The 1008-nt window shown below is 67.2% G+C and overlaps 1 protein-coding gene across 1 annotated transcript in view; it reads right to left on the bottom strand.

Moving 5' to 3' along the window:
* Nucleotides 1–278: 278 nt before the first annotated feature.
* LOC105004984 (collagen alpha-1(I) chain-like) overlaps nucleotides 279–1008 on the bottom strand; it is a 38644-nt gene continuing 37914 nt past the window's right edge. Inside the window, exon 3 of the mRNA XM_010862808.1 lies at nucleotides 279–992. Coding sequence (XP_010861110.1) covers nucleotides 279–992 — 714 coding nt within the window. The remainder of the gene's footprint in view (nucleotides 993–1008) is intronic.

Here is a 1008-nt window from a genome sequence, read left to right as displayed (position 1 = left end):
CTTTCCAGGAACGAATAGGTTTCCTAGGGAAGAGATTAGTTTCCCGTCACTGGAGAAGATCTTCAAATAGACTGGTCAAATTATTAGGGTAGAATTTGGGATTTTCGAAGCTACTTTGGTACGGGGCGAGAGAAACGGATCCTAGATGACTTTTAAATTCCTTTCCAATGTGGAGACGTTCTGGGGTTCACCTATCTCCTAGAAACCCCTTTTCATTCCTCTGGGGCTGGCCCACAGCCGTGCCCACGTGTCCAAGCCCTCCCGGCCCCCGGCTCACCTCAGTGCCCAGAGTCCCCCGCCCCCGTCGGAGGCTGGAAACAAGCTCTGCCCGCCCGTTTCCGGCGGCACACGTGAGTTGTCCCGGCGCAGCTCCCGCAGCCGGAGCCAGCCCGGAGGACGCGGCTGACAGCTCCCCGCCCTTCGCACCTCCGACCCTCGGCTGGGCCAGGAAGCCCGCCGACCTCGGTCCTCGCCCGCCCCGAACCGGATCCGGCCGGCGAGGATCCACAGGCATCTCTCAGCTCTCCTGTCGGAGCAGACTGACAGCTCCTCCGACTCCTGGCCCTCGGCCCAAAGCCAACACTCTCCGGCCGACCCAGCCCCGCTAGCTTGGACAGAACGACCCCCGCTCGGACCGCACGCGATGCTGACCCTCCAGAGTCCCCGTGTCCTTGAGTTTTTCCCTCGCGGAGCCCCGGGGTGCCCCTACTGAGAGAGGGCCGCGGGCCGGATACTGGGCCCCGCCGGACCGGCCGCGGATGCAGAACGCCGCGGGGGTTCCCGGACCGCTGAGTAGGCGGGCGACAGCAGCGCTCGGACCCCTGACAGGCTGACCGGCCAGGACACACAGACGGACAGTAGGGCCCGAGGGGCGGGGGCAGCGGCCCGGCCGGTCCCGGCGCCTCCTTCTCGCCCGGGGCGGCCCCTGGCGGCCCAGGCCCCTCAGGGCGCGGGCTTTCCTGGCGAGCGGAGGCGGCCACCGAGGCGCTTACCTGCGGGCGCAGCGAC

This window comes from Bison bison, unplaced genomic scaffold (assembly GCF_000754665.1).
Source record: "Bison bison bison isolate TAMUID 2011002044 unplaced genomic scaffold, Bison_UMD1.0 scf7180017864484, whole genome shotgun sequence".
NCBI classification, from domain to species: Eukaryota; Metazoa; Chordata; class Mammalia; order Artiodactyla; family Bovidae; genus Bison; species Bison bison.
Note: the sequence above shows the minus strand (reverse complement) of the source record. Positions and strands in the feature narration are given on the sequence as shown.